The sequence below is a fragment of the Malaclemys terrapin genome, chromosome 6, assembly GCF_027887155.1.
Source record: "Malaclemys terrapin pileata isolate rMalTer1 chromosome 6, rMalTer1.hap1, whole genome shotgun sequence".
Classification (NCBI taxonomy): Eukaryota; Metazoa; Chordata; order Testudines; family Emydidae; genus Malaclemys; species Malaclemys terrapin.
In genome coordinates, this window is record NC_071510.1 from 132,028,138 (window position 1) to 132,045,543 (window position 17,406).

General features: G+C 45.7%; 1 protein-coding gene across 3 annotated transcripts in view; it reads left to right on the top strand.

Moving 5' to 3' along the window:
* UNC13B (unc-13 homolog B) overlaps positions 1–17,406 on the top strand; it is a 380,304-nt gene that overhangs the window by 69,210 nt on the left and 293,688 nt on the right. For all 3 annotated transcript variants that reach the window (XM_054031597.1, XM_054031595.1, XM_054031596.1), the window contains exons 3-5: positions 975–1,074; positions 14,726–14,843; positions 16,020–16,143. In XM_054031597.1, coding sequence (XP_053887572.1) covers positions 975–1,074; positions 14,726–14,843; positions 16,020–16,143 — 342 coding nt within the window. The remainder of the gene's footprint in view (positions 1–974; positions 1,075–14,725; positions 14,844–16,019; positions 16,144–17,406) is intronic.

Consider the following 17,406-nt stretch of genomic DNA (forward strand, 5'->3'; position numbering starts at 1 on the left):
CGATCTGACTTTTTTTGAGATTCGCTATACTGGGACACTGTATTGCTAAAATGTTCCCTCTTTTGAAATTTACACCCGGCTTGTTTAGTACATGACGTGTGCAGAGGTTGATGTGATTGGTTGGGTGCCTCAGGCAATAACTGCTCCTTAAATGGGAGCTTGTTCATTCTCAGATTGCTGGGTGTTTAAACTTTATATCGGCCTACGCCCACATGTCTTTTCATCATGGCTAGTAAGGAATAAATAGCAGCTACAAAGGAGGTGTGGTTCGGAATTGTGTTGGGTAGAAATACTACCAGGTAATTAATTTTTTAAAATATTTATATATACATATATAAATATTAAAAAAAACTCAAACTGTCAAAACATGACAATGTGGCTTGTTCTTTTAGTACAGCTGGCTTAATATTAAGCTGCATAAGTTTCACAATATATTTTTTCATCAACTTGTTCTCAGAAACCCTTATGCATGGTGTCACAGAGGAGGATCCAGATTCATGAGAGTAGTTAACTTCAGGCTATGTCCCTCAGTGCATATTGTACACTTTTTTGGTTACTGCATCTGTTTAAGGGATAGATGATGTCCTGGCCTTTAGGTCCAGTTTCCCCCAGCTGCCGTTGGGCAAGTTTCACTTGTATTTGTTTTTCTTCAGGATTTGATATTTTCTCTTAAAGTTGCTGTTAACGTACTGTAGGTGATCATAGCTTGCCCTCATTTTAGAGAGAGAGTGATTTTATTCAGTCCTGTATGAATCTCACCTCTCTAAGAAATTGAGGGTAACATTTTTGTGGAAGATGCAAATCCATGAAAGATTTTTTTTCAAATGTTTTCTTATGGACTTCATAAATAGCCAGATAACATGCCTACCAATAGCATTTTTTGTGTGTAGTAGAACAACTAGCGGCTTTATAATGTTGCTTTTGTAAGAGATGGTAATAGCAAAAAGTAATCATTTTACTCTTTCTTTGTTTAGATAAATTTAATACCTATGTGACCTTGAAAGTGCAAAATGTGAAGAGTACAACAGTTGCAGTGCGAGGGGACCAGCCCTGCTGGGAACAAGACTTCATGTTGTAAGTACAGTCCTGTACAACAATTAGGTGTGCATAGAAAGATCAACCCTTAAAAAGAAATACCATGACAACAGTTACTTGTACAAACCATTGTTTTAAGATTCTTTTACTGTTGTAAAATCAAGTATGTAATGTTAGGGGGCTTATTCCTTCACCCTCTCACTTCCCTGGTCCTTCTCTCATGAAGAGAGAGCAACAATACCCGAAGTCCAAAGGCGCAAACAATTCGATGTTTGTTGGGGTGAACTTCCAGCAAGCATGATTCCAGTTTCCTTCCTTAGTGTCCCCCTTCCTAGCTGTGACACCACAGAGCCTTGCCTTTGTCCCTGTTCCCATTCCCCCCCTTAGCAAAACATGATCCCAATTCCCCCACCCCCAGTCCCTGTTCCCATTCCCCCCTTGTTTCCTGATTGACTGCAGACTATATAATAAAACTTGAGTTCTGCTTAGCTATACCTTAACCAATCCTAACATATTGTAACATGTAAAAAGCAACAGAGAGTCCTGTGGCACCTTAAAGACTAACAGATGTATTGGAGCATAAGCTTTCATGGGTGAATCCTCACTTCGTCAGATGCTAAGTGATAAGAATACACCTAAATTCTTAGACAGGCCTGAATATCTATACTCTAACACGTAAGTCAGGAAATGTCAAAAATGTAGGTTGCCAGTGAAATCTGCCTCACTGTATGTATGTGTAATACAGTAATTTTTATTGTATAGTAGGGTTGCCAACCCTCCAGGATTGGCCTGGAGTCTGCGTGAATCGGGGTCAATCTCCTGGTGACTATTGAAAGCAATCCTGGAGATTTTAATAGGATATTTTAAGATAATGACATTAAGTCATGGTTTTTTTTGGGGGGGAAATCTCCCAGAATAGTTTCAGTCAGAGTTAGAATCATAGAATATCAGGGTTGGAAGGGACCTCAAGAGGTAATCTAGTCCAAACCCCTGCTCAAAGCAGGACCAATTCCCAACTAAATCATCCCAGCCAGGGCTTTGTCAAGCCGGGCCTTAAAAACCTCCAAGGAAGGAGACTCCACCACCTCCCTAGGTAACGCATTCCAGTGCTTCACCACCCTCCTAGTGAAATAGTGTTTCCTAATATCCAACCTGGACCTCCTTCACTGCAACTTGAGACCATTGCTCCTTGTTCTGTCATCTGCCACCACTGAGAACAGCCAAGCTCCATCCTCTTTGGAACCCCCCTTCAGGTAGTTGAAAGCTGCTATCAAATCCCCCCTCATTCTTCTCTTCTGCAGACTAAACAATCCCAGTTCCCTCAGCCTCTCCTCATAAGTCATGTGCTCCAGACCCCTAATCATTTTTGTTGCCCTCCGTTGGACTCTTTCCAATTTTTCCACATCCTTCTTGTAGTGTGGGGCCCAAAACTGGACACAGTATTCCAGATGAGGCCTCACCAATGTCGAATAAAGGGGAACGATCACGTTCCTCGATCTGCTGGCAATGCCCCTACTTATACAGCCCAAAATGCTGTTAGCCTTCTTGGCAACAAGAGCACACTGTTGACTCATATCCAGCTTCTCGTCCACTGTGACCCCTAGGTCCTTTTCTGCAGTCATCTGGGACCTCCCCTGATCGCCATGAGTTTTCAAAAATAATGGCTAATGGCTCTGCAATCTCACCCGCCAACTCCTTTAGCACCCTCGGCTGCAGCGCATCCGGCCCCATGGACTTGTGCACGTCCAGTTTTTCTAAATAGTCCCGAACCACAGAGGGTTGGTCACCTTCTCCCCATGCTGTACTGCCCAGTGCAGCAATCTGGTTGCTGACCTTGTTCGTGAAGACAGAGGCAAAAAAATCATTGAGTACATTAGCTTTTTCCACATCCTCGGTCATTAGGTTGCCTCCCTCATTCAGTAAGGGGCCCACACTTTCCTTGATTTTCTTCTTGTTGCTAACAGGTTTCTTCAGGTATTTCTTGTTACTCTTAACATTTCTTGCTAACTGCAACTCCAAGTGTGATTTGGCCTTCCTGATTTCACTCCTGCATGCCTGAGCAATATTTTTATACTCCTCCCTGGTCATTTGTCCAATCTTCCACTTCTTGTAAGCTTCTTTTTTGCGTTTAAGATCAGCAAGGATTTCGCTGTTTAGCCAAGCTGGTCATCTGCCATATTTACTATTCTTGCTACACATCGGGATGGTTTGTTCCTGCAACCTCAATAAGGATTCTTTAAAATACAGCCAGCTCTCCTGGACCCCTTTATCCTTCATGTTATTCTCCCAGGGGATCCTGCCCATCTGTTCCCTGAGGGAGTCAGTCTGCTTTTCTGAAGTCCAGGGTCCGTATTCTGCTGCTCTCCTTTCTTCCTTGTGTTAGGATCCTGAACTGCCTCCCAGTTTCCTATCCACTTTTGCTTCCCCTACTAATTCTTCCCTGTTTGTGAGCAGCAGGTCTAGAAGAGCTCTGTCCCTAGTTGGTTCCTCCAGCACTTGCACCAGGAAATTGTCCCCTACGCTTTCCAAAAACTTCCTGGATTGTCTGTGCACTGCTGTATTGCTCTCCTAGCAGATATCAGGGTGATTAAAGTCTCCCATAAGAACCAGGGCCTGCGATCTAGCAACTTCTGCTAGTTGCCAGAAGAAAGCCTCGTCCACCTCATCTCCCTAGTCTGGTGGTCTATAGCAGACTCCAACCACGACATCACCCTTGTTGCTCACACTTCTCAACTTTATCCAGAGACTCTCCGGTTTTTCTGCAGTTTCATACCGGAGCTCTGAGCAGTCATACTCCCCTCTTACATACAACGCAACTCCCCCACCTTTTCTGCCCTGCCTGTCCTTCCTGAACGGTTTCTATCCATCCATGACAGTACTCCAGTCATGTGTGTTATCCCACCAAGTCTGTTATTCCAATCGCATAATAGTTCCCTGACTGTGCCAGGACTTCCAGTTCTCCCTGCTTGTTTCCCAGGCTTCTTGCATTTGTGTATAGGCACTTAAGATAACTCATCGATCGTCCCTCTTTCTCAGCATGAGCCAGGAGTCCTCCCCTCTTGCGCTCTCCTGCTTGTGCTTCCTCCCAGGATCCCATTTCCCCACTTACCTCAGGGCTTTGGTCTCCTTCCCCCAGTGAACCTAGTTTAAAGCCCTCCTCACCAGGTTAGCCAGCCTGCTGGTGAAGATGCTCTTCTCTCTCTTCGTTAGGTGGAGCCCATCTCTGCCTAGCACTCCTCCTTCTTGGAACACCATCCCATGGTCGAAGAATCCAAAGCCTTCTCTCCGACACCACCTGCGTAGCCATTCGTTGACTTCCACGATTCGACGATCTCTACCCCGGCCTTTTCCTTGCACAGGGAGGATGGACGAGAACACCACTTGCACCTCAAACTCCTTTATCCTTCTTCTAGTCTGCAGTAATCCACTCAAGGTCGTTCTTGGCAGTATCATTGGTGCCCACGTGGAGAAGCAGGAAGGGGTAGCGTTCCGAGGGCTTGATGAGTCTCGGCAGTCTCTCCGTCACATCGTGTATCCTAGCTCCTGGCAAGCAGCAGACCTCTCGGTTTTCCCGGTCGGGGCGGCAGATAGATGACTCAGTCCCCCTGAGGAGGGAGTCCCCGACCACCACCACCCTCCTCTTCCTCTTGGGAGTGGTGGTCGTGGAATCCCCATCCCTAGGACAGTGCATCTTTTGCCTTCCAATCGGTGGAGTCTCCTTCTGCTCCCTTCCCTCAGATGGGTCATCTAGTCCACTCTCCGCATTAGTACCTGTAGAGAGAACATGGAAACGATTGCTCACCTGTATCTCCATTGCTGGTGCATGGACGCTCCTCTTTCTCCTTCTGGAGGTCACATGCTGCCAAACCTCTTCACAATCCTTCTGTCTCTGCTGCGCCTGCTCTCTGAATCTTCAGAACATTGTGGCCGTAGGAGCATCTCCTGACGTCTGTCCAGGAAATCTTCATTTTCCCTTATGCAACGCAGAGTCGATACTCATTTCTCCAGCCCTCGAACCTTCTCTTCCAATATGGAGACCAGCTTGCACTTTGTACAAAGTCGCTTCTGTCCTGTGGAAGAAAGACAAACATGGCACAACCTGTGCAGGTTACAACAGCTGATCGCTCACCTTCCATATCACTGTCCTCTTAAGAACTTCCTCAACTGCTGCAGGAACTACTCAGAGAAACCTGCAGATGAAAGCCTCAGTGAGCTCTCCTCAGGCAAACTCCCTCTGTTAGCCTCTGCTGTTCGCCGCTCAGCTGGTTTGCTGCTGACTGCCCTTATATACCAGTCAGGCCCACTCAAGGCCCACCTGGAACAAAGCACTCCCAATTCACACTTTTCAAACAAGCAAGCAAGCAATCAAGCACACGGTCAAACTGACCAACTGTCCCAGCAGCAGACACTCAGATACTCACCAACACAGCCCCCCTAATGCAGCACTTAGCATACCTCCTCTCGGACAGCTCCCGGGCAAACTCCCACTGTTAGCCTCTGCTGTTCGCCGCTCGTTGGCAACCCTACTGTATAGACTCCTGCTTCATTCATTATACAGGATGGATGATGCACAGTGAATGAGAGAGGTGGCTCATGAGAAGATCTTCAACCTACGAAAAGGTTGTGAAACCTCTGCTGTAGGGATAGAGTGCTCACTGTGCCTTGATAGGACCAATCCAGGGATTGACATTCTCTAGAGACACCAGATGGACTGGATTCCTGCTCTTGGGTCCTGTGCTTCCAAACTGAGCCAGGCAGAACCTCTCTTATAGCTTTCAAAGATTTTTGACCCTTTGAGCATCTGTAGATAAGTCTTGTTTGGAGATCAGCTGCCACTGCATTAATGCCTTTTAGCATGTTCTACTTCAGCGCCTTTCTTACTACTTCCTGCAATTTGGATTGACAGATCCTTTGCTGTTAAAACAAGATATAGTTCTTCACCACTGAGGGCTTTGATTTTTGTCTTGGATGGCTTGTTGGTTTGTCCTGTTTTCCAAGTTCCCCAGTGTCCTACTACATAGCCATTTGGCTGAAGCTGTCAAGTTTCCAATACCCCTTAGAGATGATGACGGCTTCTGGCTGTTGTGGATCATGTGCAATGATGACCTTAGTTGAGAGGGGTGTCTTTGGCCTCAGTTCTTCACGTGGGCATTGATGTTCACATGTAACTCTGCGTATTGACAAGCCTTGACAATTCCTTGACTGTGACTGTTCGCCAGCGTGCTGTGTTTTGATGGCTTTGAGGGTTAATCTGAAGAGTTGAATTTCATTTGAAGTTTTGACACTGGTCATTTTTAATGGCATTGAGTAGGTCTACATCAGCCCCTTTTGGTAATGGAAATTTTCTGTTGGTTTACTGACCTTGTAATAAAGCTGGACTCCTAAGCTAACTTAGTCCACTTTGCGTTGAAGTGTTGTAAACCAGGTTTTGATTGTGGGATAAAAATACTATAAAGGGATCTGTGAAAATTGAACTGTTTGCAAGAAATACAGATAAATAACATCGGTTTCGTTTTGGTTGGGACATAGAATACGTTTTCATAAAAACCTCAAACATGAGAAAATCCTATTTGTGGGTGGTTTTTGTTTTTTTTAATTAAAGAAAAGTGTGTGTGTGTGTGTGTGTGTGTGTGTGTGTGTAACCATTCTGCCAGGTGGAGTCAGCAGCAAGAAGGGCTGGGTTTGATGTCTAGGGCACGGGTTCTCAAACTGGGGGTCACGAGGTTATTACCTGGAGGGTTGCGAGCTGTCAGCCTCCATCCCAAACCGCGCTTTGCCTCCAGCATTAATAATGGTGTTAAATATATAAAAGTGTTTATAATTTTTTATAGTTTTTAATTTATTAGGGGGGGGTCACACTCGGAGGCTAGCTATGTGAAAGGGGTCACCAGTACAAAAGTTTGAGAACCACTGCTCTAGGGGTTCCTCCTAACAATACAAAACAGAACCTTCTTGAGCCCCCACCCAGTAATCTGGGAAACCTTAATAACACCCCTGGGTGCCCCAAAGAGGCAGTGCTTCCCCACTTGCAAGCACCGAGTCTTTGCACAAGAAAAGGGAACTTTTAATAAATGGGGAAGGGAACCCAGCATTAATTTGGGAAAACACCACAATCACTTTTTCTAAAGCACATGACCATAAACAAATCTGACCCTACCGTGCGTTGGGCAGTGTCCTTTGCCTCAGTTTCCCACCTTACAGTGGGAAGATCCAACTAATGAATGTCCCATTAACACATCATTCCCCTTTCCTTCTGCTGCACCCTGCTCACAGTTGGCTCTGCTTGGTTAGTGCCGACCCAGAGTTCAGAGGTGCGTTCACGGTGTTCACCTCCCACTCTGGGGTGGGGGAGTGTGTTGAGCAATGCCTCTGCTACTGCCTCTGCAACAGGTTCACAGCTGCTGCTGTTTCTCTGTTGCTGCTCCTTTGTGCTGCTGCTTCTCTGCACCGCTGCTTGTTGCTCCCGCGCAGGGCCGGCTTTAGGAAGTGCGGGGCCCAATTCAAACATTTTCGGCGGGGTCCCAGCAGAGGTGACTAAAAAAAAAAAAGCCTTTCATTTCTTAGCAACCGGTTCCCTATAAAAAGTTCTGATTTAAGGGATGTGCCACAGTATGTATTTTTTGTACCAATAGGGTTGCCATACGTTCGTATTTTCCCGGGAGAAATTTTTAAATTTTAAAAATTCCTCCTGGACGGCGATTTAAGAACCAAAAAGCCTGACATGTCCAGAAAAATACGGATGTATGTTAACCCTACCTAAAGTTGTTTTTTAAAAAGATGGAAATAAGCTCCATTTCATATGTGTGGGTCCCCACCACTCCCTGGGGATGTGCTAGGGTGACCAGGTATCCCAATTTTATAGGGACAGTCCCGATTTTGGAGTCTTTTTCTTATGTAGGATCCTATTACCTCCAACCCCCTGTCCCGATTTTTCACACTTGCTGTCTGATCACCCTAGGGTGTGCACATGTGTGGGTCCCAGCCGCTCCCTGCCCCCCTCATTGAAGCAGATGTACAGGGATACTGCCCTGGGAACTGTAGGGCACCAGTGGACATGGGGCTGGCTGGAGGCAGGGCAGGGGCTGGCTGGAGGGTAGGGGCTGGCTGCAGGCAGGGTAGGGGCTGGCTGGAGGGTAGGGGCTGGCTGCAGGCAGGACAGGGGCTGGCTGGAGGTAGGGGCTGGCTGCAGGCAGGACAAGGGGTGCGGGGCTGGCTGGAGACAGGGGTGTGTGGGATGGGCTGGCTGGCTTCAGGCAGGGCCACCGGGGGGTGCGGCATGGGTTGGCAGGGCTGAGACAGAGGAGTGCAGGACTGGTTGGCTTCAGGCAGGGGAGTGCGGCAGGGGTTGGCTGGAGACAGGGCAGGGGGTATGGGGCTGGCTACAGGCAGGGCAGGGGATGCAGGGGTGGTGTGGGCAGGGGTGTGTGTGGAGCTGGCTGGCTTTGGGCAGGGCCTCAGGGGGGTGCGGCAGGGGTTGGCTGGAGACAGGGCTGGGGATGCGGCAGGGGCTGGCTGTGGGCAGGGGGTGCGGGGCTGGCTGGAGACGGGCTGGCTTCGGGCAGGGCAGGGGGTGCGGGGCTGGTGCGGGCAGAGGGTGTGGGTACAGCCCACCCTGTATGGTAAGTCCCCCCTCCTCCTCCTCCCTCCCCCACCAGGGTAGCAGCAGCAGGAGCTGGGGAAGCAGCGGGGCTCCAGCGGCTATTTAAAGGGCCGGGGCGGTAGAAGCAACGGGAGCCCCGGACTTTTTAAATAGCCCCCAGAGCCCGGCAGCCCTACCCCAGGGCTCCAGCAGTGGGGCTCTAGTGGCAATTTAAAGGGCCTGGGGCTCTAGCCCCTGCTGGGAGCCCCAGGCCCTTTAAATTGCCCCCTGGGGAAGCCGGCCCACCTGGGTACAGCACACCGGCTCTTGCTGGTACACTGTACCGGGGCTTGGGTGCGGGGCCCTCTTAGGGGCGGGGCCCAATTCAGGGGAATTGGTTGAATTGGCCTAAAGCCGGCCCTGCTCCCTCGATGTCATGTTCTGAGCTTCTTCCACTTAACTTAGGCCTTGGTGATTTCAGCAGGTAGTGGGGAACCTCACATCCAGTGCAGTCTCTGTGTTTTCTTTTGCTGTCCCCACTCAAGGTCTAAGGCTTAGCTCCTAGCTCAGCAGTGATGTCAGCTCTAGGAATCACCAGACAAAAACAAGGAGACTCAATTGAGTTCAGTCAGCTCTGTCATTAAATGGAGAGGGGCAGATCAAATGGCATCTAGGACTCTTTGGGCAAAGTGTACACCACCACGTCAGAACACCTGTCCCCACCCACTCTCTTCTTCACTAGGATTTGACATCCCTACTCCCTGCTTAGCAAGTGAGGTTCAGTTTCGGATGACCTCTCTCAATGAGTGCATGCTAAGTACAGTTCTGCTTCCCTTTACTCATACAGTAAGGATAACAATATCTCTTTATCCCTGCATTCAAATACTGAAGTGATTTGTAACCCACAGCCAAAATTGATCTCTTTGGCAAAGCAGCTTCTTCTGCTGCACACCTAGGCGGAGTAGGCGTGTCTATGTGAACACGGTCTGCTCCTGAAGTCTTTTCCCCCCAGCTCATCACTAGATGTCAGGGAAAAGCCCATTCAGACCCTGCTTATATCTGCAGTAACACAACGCGATCTGCAGTTCTTGAGAGAATCACACATTTTGTGCTGCCCAACTGTCCACCCACTGGAGTAACATAGCTATAGTCTAGTTACAACTACTATGAAGTCTGTTTTGTGTTCTCTGTGTAGCATTTTGCATTATTTATTTAGGTAGACCTAGAAGTGTACGTAGCATTTTACAGACACAATCACAGGCTGGTTTCCCAAGGAGCTCACCGTTTAGGATCCCAGCCTTTTGACTAGATCTGGGTGGGCAGATTCTCATTGACTTCCGTGCACAGAACCAGTTGCTGGATCAGGACCAAAGACAGACATTGTATAGGGAGAAGCTAAAGGCCAGAGAAGTGTTGTTAGGATGTAGATATTTAGGCCTATTTGCAAAGGCCTAGATTTTAAGAATGTAGGTGTATTTTTATCACTTAGCTAGTTAGAGAGGTAGAAAAGAAAACATTAAAATGGCCATTTGCCGGTGTCAGGGCCTTTTACTATGACAGTTTGAGGCCCTGTTTTTGGCTAAGTCTTTGGCTAAGCAGCAGAGGCAGCGTAAGAAAAGAAGCCCCCTAACAAGTGTGATTGGGTGAAATGGGACCCACAGCACTTGGCCAGGCAGATATTTGGGTCAAGTGCACAAGCGTAAGTGGTGGTATTTTGTGTATTTTTTTTTATCTACCTGGAGTTGGATCACTACTGGATACCTAACTATGACTGGGTTTTTCACTGATTGATCAGTGGATCATTCTTTTTAGAGGCTGAAAGTATTCTACTTGTTCCTGCCCCTCTCGTTCGATTTCTAGGTCGGAGTTTATTAAGTTTGTTAAAAAGCATTTTGAGTCTGGGAGGTCTCTGTTCCTGGCGCATGTACGGCGGTCAACAGTGGAACATGATACAGCTGCTGGCTCCAAGGGATGAATGCTAGTGGTGATAAATGCTTCTATTTTCATGTACACATGTCCATATTAAGTACTTATGACACCCATCTCCATCGTATCTGAATGCCTCACAGTGTCTAATGTATTTATTCTTGCACACTCCCGGGAGGCAAGGCAGGGCTATCGTCCTCACTATACATTTGGGGAATAGAGGCGCAGACAGAATAAATGACTTGCCCAAAATCAATATCTGCTGTGATCTGCTCTGGAGGTGGCTGTGTTTCTGTGGTTGGTGATGTGATCCCTGTGTATGGCTGAGATGGTGTATATCAGTGTGTAAAGGGCGTTGGAATCCTAAACACTCACATAGAATGTAGTCTTCTGTAATTAAGCAAAGGGGTAAAACACCAATGAAGCATGCATGAGGCACAGAGAGACTAAGGGTAGGTCTGCACAAGAAACTTTTCCCAGCATAACTGTCCTTTAGGGCTGTGACTTTTCTTTTAAACAACATTGCTATGCTGGCAAAAGCCCTAGTGTAGAAGCAATTATACTGGCAAAAAAGTGCTTTTGTCAGTATAGCTTGTTTTTGCTTGCCAATCCCCAGCATAAACGATACCCGCATAAGCACTTTTTTGTTGGTATGTGTGTCTACACTGGGAGGGTTCGCGTGTAGCTATACTGGCAAACCTTGTCTGGTGTCCTCTAGGACTAAGCCATTTCTAAAGTCACATGGGAAGTCTGTGACAGGCAGGTAATTGAATCTGGGTCTCCAAGCTCCCATGCTAGTTCCCAACCACTGAACCATCCTTTTTTGGTATGTAAGTTGCCCCTGAAATCAGTTGATACACTGCTTAATGTGGTAGAAAAAGTTTGTTGTCTTGACAGCACTTTATCTAATAATGCCATGATCAGTGTTGTTCCTCTCTGGCTGTAAAACATGGACACTCTGTAGCAGGCAACTGGAACATTTTCACATGTGCTGTTTCTCTCTCCTCTCTAACATCAGGTGGTCAGACAGGATACCAAATGTTGAAGTCCTGGACCCAGTGCTGTATGATTAGCATTGAATCCCTAATCCTACAGGTGCCGCTTCACTGGGCAGGTCACCTTGTACATATGGGTGATATGTGACTTCCCAAAGCCATATTTTATGGACAGTTGAAAACAGATAAAGCCCTGTGCAGCTCCAAATTTATATCTGCGGAGCTGCAGGGCTCTTCCGGGAACCGCAGTGGCGAAAGCAATAGCATGTCAGGCCACCACTCACAGGAGCCAGTACCGCATGTGGGCAGCTCCTCTGGCATGGTTATACCACCTCCAGCCCTGCCCACTGGGGCAGACACCAGGCTCACCAGGGTGACTTACGGGGCACACACCTTCATTTTGGATGAATGTTTTCACCCAGTGGCAATCTCATCTTCTTTACTTATGACAGCCACCAGAGCTGCTCTCCCTTGCAGCCAGGAGCACAGACAGGCTGCGCTAAGGTTGCTATGCCACTCCCAATTAGTTGCTAGGGAACATAAAAGCAGAATGCTAGCGAAGGCTGAACAACATCACCATGTTGCTCACAGCCTCACCCAGGCAATGGGACAGTGGTCCTGATGTTGCTCTGTCATGAAAACATTCCACATGGCACAAAGTATGGGTTGCAATACGTATCCACTGTATATTACGCTGGTCCCAGAGAAATAAATTTTGTTTATGTTGATATTGCTATTTACCAACCCAGGTTCTCTAATTTTGTACTGTTTTATGAAGCTGGATAGGGTGTATTGTAGCTTCTTTCCCCCAAGGAAAGGTTCCCTTAACAGCTAAGTGTACCACATTGACCTGTCCAAAAAAGTATTCTAAAATAGCAGAACAAATTAGAGGTGCTTCCTTGACTGATAAAACTAGTTAGGGTGTTTAGTATTTTTTATAGCTCTAAAATGCCTTGTAAAAGGTAGCAGTTCAGCTTCTGGCAGTGTTATATGTGGGATATTTGAGATTTGCTTTTTTTCCAGACAGAGCATTTCCACTTTCGTCTTTGGAAGCGTTTTCTAGTTTGGAAGTAGCTTTTAAACTGCTGGACATCACAGACAAAGCAAAAACTGCTTTCTCTTTGCAAATATGAATGTTGGTTACTTTCTTTGTAGCCCTGAAACAGCATTAAAGCTTTAGATTTTAAGTCAGGAAGAAAAATAACTTTGATGTGAAATAATGTTTCTTGATTCGTCTGTTCTCTGGTTTGAAATGATTCATCCTCTAACCAGTAGATGGAGAAAGGGAGACACAGTTGAAGCCATCAAAGCAGTTCATTTGGCTGAAATTCCTCCCAAGATGGTTCACTGACTAGTGCCTCAGAATTTTGAACAGAAGTTGGTTGGGGTTTTGCTCTTGATTTCTTGATCTGTACGTTGAAGCTAAGTAGAGAGCTTTGTTTGGAATTCAGTTCTCCGGGTTGGGACAAGTACCAAGTTACTTGGAACAAGCTGATCATTTGTATGACAGCACTGACAGAGCAAGAAGTTACAGGAAACCATTTGTGTTAGTATAAGCACTCAGTTTTAAAAAATACCGCCTATACCTCACTCAAATGCTACTCAGAACACTGCTGAACTGAAAGCCTGCCTGTCCTGGGTCAAGAACCTAAGCTGTGGAACTGGAAGGGAAAGTTGGATATTAACAGGTGTCCACTTACTTTGCTGCAGGCATAGGGTTTACTTTTGTTTCAACAGTATTTTTGTAGCATATTTTCACGTGAGACTGTCTCAGAGGACCCTGAAGTTTGCGGTCTCCAGTTGTACAATTATTGATCTGTATCTGGGTGATGAATAAATCAGTGAATAATTCACAAGACTCTTTAGCCTGGTGGCAATCTAGGGACAAGTAACTATTTATAAGCCTTCCAAATTCCTTTGACAAACATTAAATGTGGATGCACTCTGCCTAGCAAAAGGATTCATGTAGCAGAGCAGCATTCCCATGAAATCTGATCTCAAAAGAACTGCAGCTGTACAAAAATGCGCTGAAGACGAGCCCTTCAGAGACCTCGTATTCCAAAAGGCAGTCCCTGACTCAGATTGTAAGCCTTCCTTGCTGTTCACAAAAAGCAAGGTGCATTCGATTTTTTTCCTCCTGTGCTGGGAAGCCTAGAATAGGACAATATTCCACAAAGCATTCCTGAGTTGCTGCTTATCTTACAGGAATGGCAAGTATGACACCTATAGGCGGAATGTATTGGTAAAGGACACAAAAGTGGTCGCTGGATTTAGGGGCTAGTGCTTAACTTTCTCTCAAGTGGGCATGCCAGAGAGTAGTCTAAACAAGTTACCTATGTTGGGATGATACATCAGGAAGAGATGTACTGATGAGAGATGCTCCCTTTACCCATGGGGCAGGGAGGAAGTTATTCCTATCTATACTCCTGGTAACAAAGGTCTTGACCAAACTCAGCATATGAAGGTTACATGTCCCTACTAGACCCCTACTGGCTGAGAATTGCATGACTCTTCCCTTTGTTAGGGATGGGAGTGGCTGATGCTTTCACACTGAGGCTACGTCTTCACTACGGGGGGGTGGTGGTGGTGGTGGTGTCGATTTAAGATACGCAAATTCAGCTACGTGAATAGCGGAGCTGACTTACCCCGCTGTGAGGACGGCAGCAAATCAACCTCCGCAGCTGCCCCGTCGACGGCGCTTACTCCTACCTCTGCTGGTGGAGTACAAGTGTCGATTTGGGGATCGATTGTCGCGTCCCGACGAGACGCAATAATTCGATCCCCGAGAGATTGATTTCTACCCGCCGATTCAGGCAGGTAGTGTAGATGTAGCCTGAGAGGGGGCCCACAGAGAACCAGCCCAGGAATACAGAGAACCAAGTCACCTCTCTGTATTCCAGCCCAGGATCCCACTCCATGTGTCATGTCGTCGTGTTTCCTTATAGCTGTGTCAAGTCCACCAAATGGATAGATGACTGCATTTGGAAAAAGGCTGTAGTCTGTGAAAAGGTGCATATAAGTAATTTCCTTCAAGAGATATAACAGACCCACCTAATACTTTTAAATTACCGTAGCTTAATTGAGATTACTTATTCCCTTGTGTGCAAATGGTTGTCATTTAAAGTCAAAAACTGAGTTTACAACTACCTTCTAGTTTTCTCTTAAATGTTGCTTTTTTTCTTCCTTGCAGTGAGATCAGTCGGCTGGACCTGGGCCTGATTGTTGAAGTATGGAACAAAGGGCTGATCTGGGACACTATGGTCGGGACTGTGTGGATTGCACTTAAAGCCATCCGGCAGTCTGATGAGGTTAGCTAGCACATAACACTAATGTGAAAGTGCATTGTCAAGGTTAATATGCCTCTAATCTAGCCACATGGCGCACATAACTACTGTATGCAAGTTACTGGTGCTTCTGAGAAACTTGGGGAAGTGTGTGGAAGGGGCCCTGTATTTTTGGATCACAGAGGCCACTAGTAAGCCAAACAAAAATTGAATCTACTGTACATGCTTCTGAGGTCTCAGTTCTACAAATGTAAAAAGATCTAATTTTGTAAAGAAAGTGTAGCTTTGATAGCTCACACATAGACCTCTCAAAAACTGATTTGTTAGAATTGTAACACTCATGGGAAAAATTGTAAAAATATTACTGCATAGCATGCTAACAGCTGAAATCTCTCTGTATTCAAAATAGGGACTGTTATGGGCCACCTTTGTAACAAACACTCTGACCTTCACCTGGTGGCATGAGGACTTGTCCTTTGGAGTTATACTTTTAATGCTAGAGGATACCTGCAGATTCCCTAAATAAAGCCACAAAACATTGTTTACTATGAATAGTGTTGGTTGCGATGTAACAGGGATTTCCTAACTTCTGAAATTCTTCTGTTAGCTACTCAAGTCACAAGTTCTGAAAGCAGGTCTAAACTTACTCATTTATTTACGTAGCTCCGAGCCCAGTGTATGTACACTATTTAAAAGAGAGATTTTACAGAGCTGGATATTATAGAGCCGGGAGATGGTAATTAACTTTGGCAATAGGAGAAAATAGGCAAAAGGAGGTAGGGGGAACCCAGCCCCCACGAATTTGTTTGTGCTAAATTGTCTTAGGAGCCCCAGTTCTCCTCAGTGATCGTTATTGAGTACTCTATGCAAAATTCCCATCGGATGTGAGTAGGTTTGCTGCAGTTACATTTTAAATTCTCTCTTCCTTATCTTGGTATAAGCATTTAAATGATCCTGCAGAATTTGTGCAGCCAAAGCTCCAGGGGAAGTAGTCAGCAGTGGGATATGGCAAACCGAAAACTGCGTTAACTTTTAGAAGTAAAGACTAGCAGGGTATATTGCTAATCTTAGTAATCCTTTTGGGTTGTTCCTGGGCTCCTTACATCAGCAAATATCCAATGGAATTCATTATATAAGGATGACTGCCAGGATAAAGGATCGTCAGACCAGGGACTTGAATTCATGGCTTTTAATTTATAGGAAGGACCTGGAGAATGGTCTACGCTGGAGGCAGAGGTCGTAATGAAGCATGATGAGATCTGTGGCACCAAAAAGCCAACTCCCCATAAAATTTTGCTGGATACAAGATTCGAGTTACCTTTTGGTGAGTTGTATTTTGGTGGCTTAACTGGAATGCTACAATCTGAGGGATAACATTTCAATGGAGTTCTGTTTATATCGTCATTGTTTATATAACAATATATTAGAACATAGAACATGTGTAGTGCTCTGAGCCTAACTGCAGATGAAATTTCATATGACAGCTTCCTTGTTAAATTTTTTGTTACCTAGATGCTCAACATAAATCAGAGGGATCTGAAGGTTTCTTTGTGCCATGAATCTTTAGCCTAGGGTAAGCTAAAGCTAGTAGTTGTTTTAGGTGTTTCAGGAGTATGACACAAGACGCTTAATTTTGAACCAGGGAGCACGTTTCAAACCACTTACCTGACAGTTTATTCATTCTAAATGGTGCAATGAATTGGAGAGCTGTGCAATTTACTTAATGAAGTGCAAGTGCCATCTACAGCTGCCTGTTCATAAATAAAGTTGGATGTTCGTTTTGTTTGTATCCTAGCTTAGTTTCATCTACCCACCATCACAGGAATAACAAACTTTTATAGGAGCAGTTTTTCAGCTGTATAGATGCATCTGATAAAAACTACAGAATGTTCAAAATCAGCTAATTTAGAGCAAAAGCATCAGTCATAAAGAAGTTACAGTATATCTACAGAGAAAAGCTAGATTAGAAAAGATTTAGATAATTTAGTGGTCTGTATAAACATAGGACTACGCTACTTCCTCCCCAACCATAATGGGCTGTTGGGAATGCTAAAGGCATAGGGACAACCTTAGCTCTTGCTTCCTTGGTTATCCGATTGAACTTGCTAAGCGTTTTAAACTTGTTCATCAGTGTAAGGTGACCTCTTATTTTGTTTGACTCCTTTGCATGAGCTCTCTTCTGGGCTGAGTAGCACTGCACCATGAGCCTGCAGATTGGTTAGAGATTGTTTGTGCATGATCTTTGGCACTTGGAGAACCATCCTCAGAATTGGCCATCCTGCTGTAGAGCCAAGTTAAGCAGTATTCATCTTGCGTACCCTTTCCTATGGTAAGCAGGACTCAGGATTCAGCCTTGAGGCTCTAATATCTGTGTCAAGTTTTCATATTCTGAAAGCCTTATTGAGTGTGATTTTTGTGCTCGCAGATGATAGCTGAATGATGAGGCAGATCAGAATGAACATAATATTTTATAAATATAATAGACATTCCTTTCTGACTTAGTAGACCAGCATGAGAGGCTGCCCTGTACTTTAAATGGTCTTGTCTTTGCCATATGTAGGGTTCTGGTCTGGAAGGTGGTTACCCT